Consider the following 3,519-nt stretch of genomic DNA (forward strand, 5'->3'; position numbering starts at 1 on the left):
GGGAGGAAGGGTGTGTGGAGGGAATGGAAAGAGGAGAGGGAGTGGGAACTTGGAATTGGTATGTATAATGAGAAAATGATAGTTTATTTTCTTTTTTAAAAAATAAATAAAGGAAAGAAAAAAGAAATAAATGACTTGAGGAATAATTTTTTGTTTAGCTAAAGACAAAGTAAGTATTAATGACAGAACACAGTCCTCATGTAATTTCTTTTCCCCTTCGAAAGGCTTCAAACAGATTTTGGCTCTGCTTCTTCATTGTTCTGGCAGTCTGCAGTCTACAGGATGGCAAAGCAGATACTGGAATGCACACAATAGGTGCAGGTAGTGTGAATCTGAACCATTTGTTATGCAGCAACATTCTCACCTTCACCTGGTTTTCTGTAAGCCTCAAACTGATAGAATCTGTTTCAAGTCAACACTGGGAAATATCTTGATTAGCTCCATGTATCTAATTAAGTCTGCATTCAAGATTTCCTTCAGTCAGCCTTTCTACCCTACCTATCCAGAGAGATGGTGAATACAGAGAACATATCCATCAAAGAGAGTGAGTATATTCAGAATTCCCCCTTGCCAAATTGTAAAACTATCAAGAAAAATCTTACTGGGAATAAAACTAAGAATCCACATTCCCCAGTCCCTTCTGTATGTGGTGGGCTACACAGAATACAATGCACTTTGTCTATCCATGTTGCAAGAAGCAATTAGGGAAAATGATGAAATTTCTTGCAACCGATGGCTCAAAAGTTTCTCTGAATTTAAGCCTTTATGTCAATGATTTGGGGATGCTCATAACCCTCCCAGTAAACTCAGGGTTCTAGGCACTGGCACTCACTTTGTTAAGAAAAGAGCTTTAGTTTCCTTAAGCACTTTAGACAAAATCATAATGAAAAAGAGCATCAGACCTGACGGCCTTATTTTAAACCTTTTACCATATTCCTGCTATATTGTGGTCCAAGAAACAAAAACACTTTAAAACAGAGATAATCCTCCCTTGGTGCCAAGAATGAACCATCACTTTTAGAGTGGGTGTTTCTTTAAGGGCTTCCCAAAGACTTATTCCAAATTTTGATTGATCATACATGCATCATTCTATCACAATTATACTTATATTATACTCCAGGCCACTTCAAAAATATTATATTAAATATATTAGCTTATATAGTAGCACTTAAATATATTAGCAAATAATTGAGAAATTGTGTAAATAGGATAAATTTTCCTAAAGGAACAATTACAATAATTACTAAAGTCATAATATGTGATATAAAACGTTTTTAGTTTTATTCTGAAATAATGTCACCTACACCATCACAAGTATGATGCAGCAGTTACACCTAGATGTGTCAGTGGACACTGAAGCAATTTTATTACAATCAATGACATCTGCCTTCTTTTTCATAATTTCAGCAGTTCATGGGTGCTTTAATAAATATTTCCAGTCAATCTTTAAATATATTTTTAATAATCCTCATGACACTACGTGAATCAGCTAAAATCTGGGAAATATATTGTCAGCTAGAGAAGAAATGCTGGAATTTTTTCAGTAGAAGGACAATGGAGTGTTCCATCTCCTCCAAACCCACAAAGCAAAACACAGAAAATGCTACTATTTCTTGACCCAGTCAAGTGTTCTTTTTCTCCTCTCTGATACTAGAGTCATGGAAGCAATGACTGAAAGAAGAAATATTACTGAGATCACCAAATTCATCCTCCTGGGATTCTCAGATTTCCCGCACATCGCAGCCCTGCTCTTTGTTATATTCCTCACGATCTACATTACAACGCTCACCTGGAACCTGTCTCTCTTTGTTTTAATAAGGTTGGATGCCCACCTCCACACACCCATGTATTTCTTCCTCAGTAACCTGTCTTTTATAGACATCTGCTACATAAGCACAACGATCCCCAAGATGCTTTCCAACTTCTTCCAGGAAAATCAAACAATCAGTTTTGTGGGCTGCATAGTTCAGTACTTCATCTTTTCCACTATGGGACTGAGCGAATCTTGCCTCATGACAGCCATGGCCTATGACAGGTATGCTGCCATTTGTAACCCACTGCTCTATTCATCAATCATGTCACCCACCCTGTGTGCTCGCATGGTGATGGGAAGCTACACAGCAGGGCTCATAGGTTCCTTATCTCAGGTATGTGCCATGCTGCAGCTCCACTTCTGTGGGCCAAATGTCATCAGGCATTTCTTCTGTGACATGCCCCAGGTGTTAAATCTATCCTGCACTGACACTTATGATGCACAGGTCGTACTTGCCATAGCAACAATATTGTTTGGGCCGACAAATGCCTTAGCCATCATGGTATCTTATGGCTATATCTTCTTGTCCATCATGAAGATCACTTCAGCTAAGGGAAGGTCCAAGGCATTCAATACCTGTGCCTCTCATCTGACAGCTGTTTCCCTATTCTATATCTCCAGTGCCTTTGTCTATTTGAGTTCCAGCTCTGGTGGTTCCTCCAGCTTAGATAGGTTTGCATCAGTCTTCTACACTGTGATGACTCCATTGTTGAACCCTTTGGTTTATAGTCTGAGGAACAAGGAAATCAGAGATGCTATAAAGAGGTTACAGAGGAAGATGAGATGCTTCTAACAAGAGATTCTGAGATTTATCACTGGCATTTCAGTAAGAAAATTCCTACATACATTGAACAAAGGCTCAACTTGATACAGATTATGCAGCAATATAGACCATATCTGATTTGATACTACTGAAACATTATCCTTATAAATCGTGGAGACTTATATTTTACTTGTCCCATCATAAATAGACTCCTCTTTCATTATTTATCCACAGTATTTGTGAAACATCTAAATTTATAACTTTTTGCTGCTACAGTTGAAGACTTCAGGTCTGGGTCTCACCTTACAGAAGATGCCTGGCTGAAGCTCCCTGGCTCCAGAAGCCGTGTCTGACAATTGGACCAATGTAGCATAATAAAGGCCTGGTGGGTTGTTCTTTGTTTCTGAACAAGGAAGCTTCTGTTTGAAGGAATAAAAGTAATGCTGGCTTGACTAGACCTCCTGGAAGCAAAGTACTTCTCCTAGTTACAGTGTTCCTAAGAAATATCAGTCCTAATCATCTGTCACATTTTGGTTCATATACTTGTCACCGCTGACTACCACCTACGTTAAGAAGACGTGGTTTAAGTCTTCAGTAGTAAGAAAGATATGATTTGTTCAGAGCAATTAAATATGTATGTGCTTATTTCATTCTTGAAACCAGAATCCAGATGAGATTTCATATCTAAATTTCAAATGATCAATAGTAGTATCAGATACTGTGGTTTATTTTGCCATATTAAAGCATTACTATTTATCATTGATTAATATAGACAACGGTATCTTATTATCAGTTTGTTTCTGATATTTCAAATATCTGCTCTACTTTTTATGGCAATACACATATGAATTCACTCTACTAAGTTAGTGAATATTCAGTCTTCTAAAGACTAATAACAATTATGAAAAACAATGTATAGGCCTTCAAAATTAAAAGAACAATA

At 37.4% G+C, this 3,519-nt stretch overlaps 1 protein-coding gene across 1 annotated transcript; it reads left to right on the top strand.

Moving 5' to 3' along the window:
• The first annotated feature begins 1,658 nt into the window (after positions 1-1,658).
• On the top strand, positions 1,659-2,606 carry LOC125398038 (olfactory receptor 5AN1-like). Its single transcript, XM_048430588.2, has one exon. The coding sequence runs from the start codon at positions 1,659-1,661 to the stop codon at positions 2,604-2,606; it is 948 nt and encodes a 315-aa protein (XP_048286545.2).
• Positions 2,607-3,519: the final 913 nt, after the last annotated feature.

The sequence above is a fragment of the Myodes glareolus genome, chromosome 7 (genome assembly GCF_982192425.1).
Source record: "Myodes glareolus chromosome 7, mMyoGla1.1, whole genome shotgun sequence".
Classification (NCBI taxonomy): Eukaryota; Metazoa; Chordata; class Mammalia; order Rodentia; family Cricetidae; genus Myodes; species Myodes glareolus.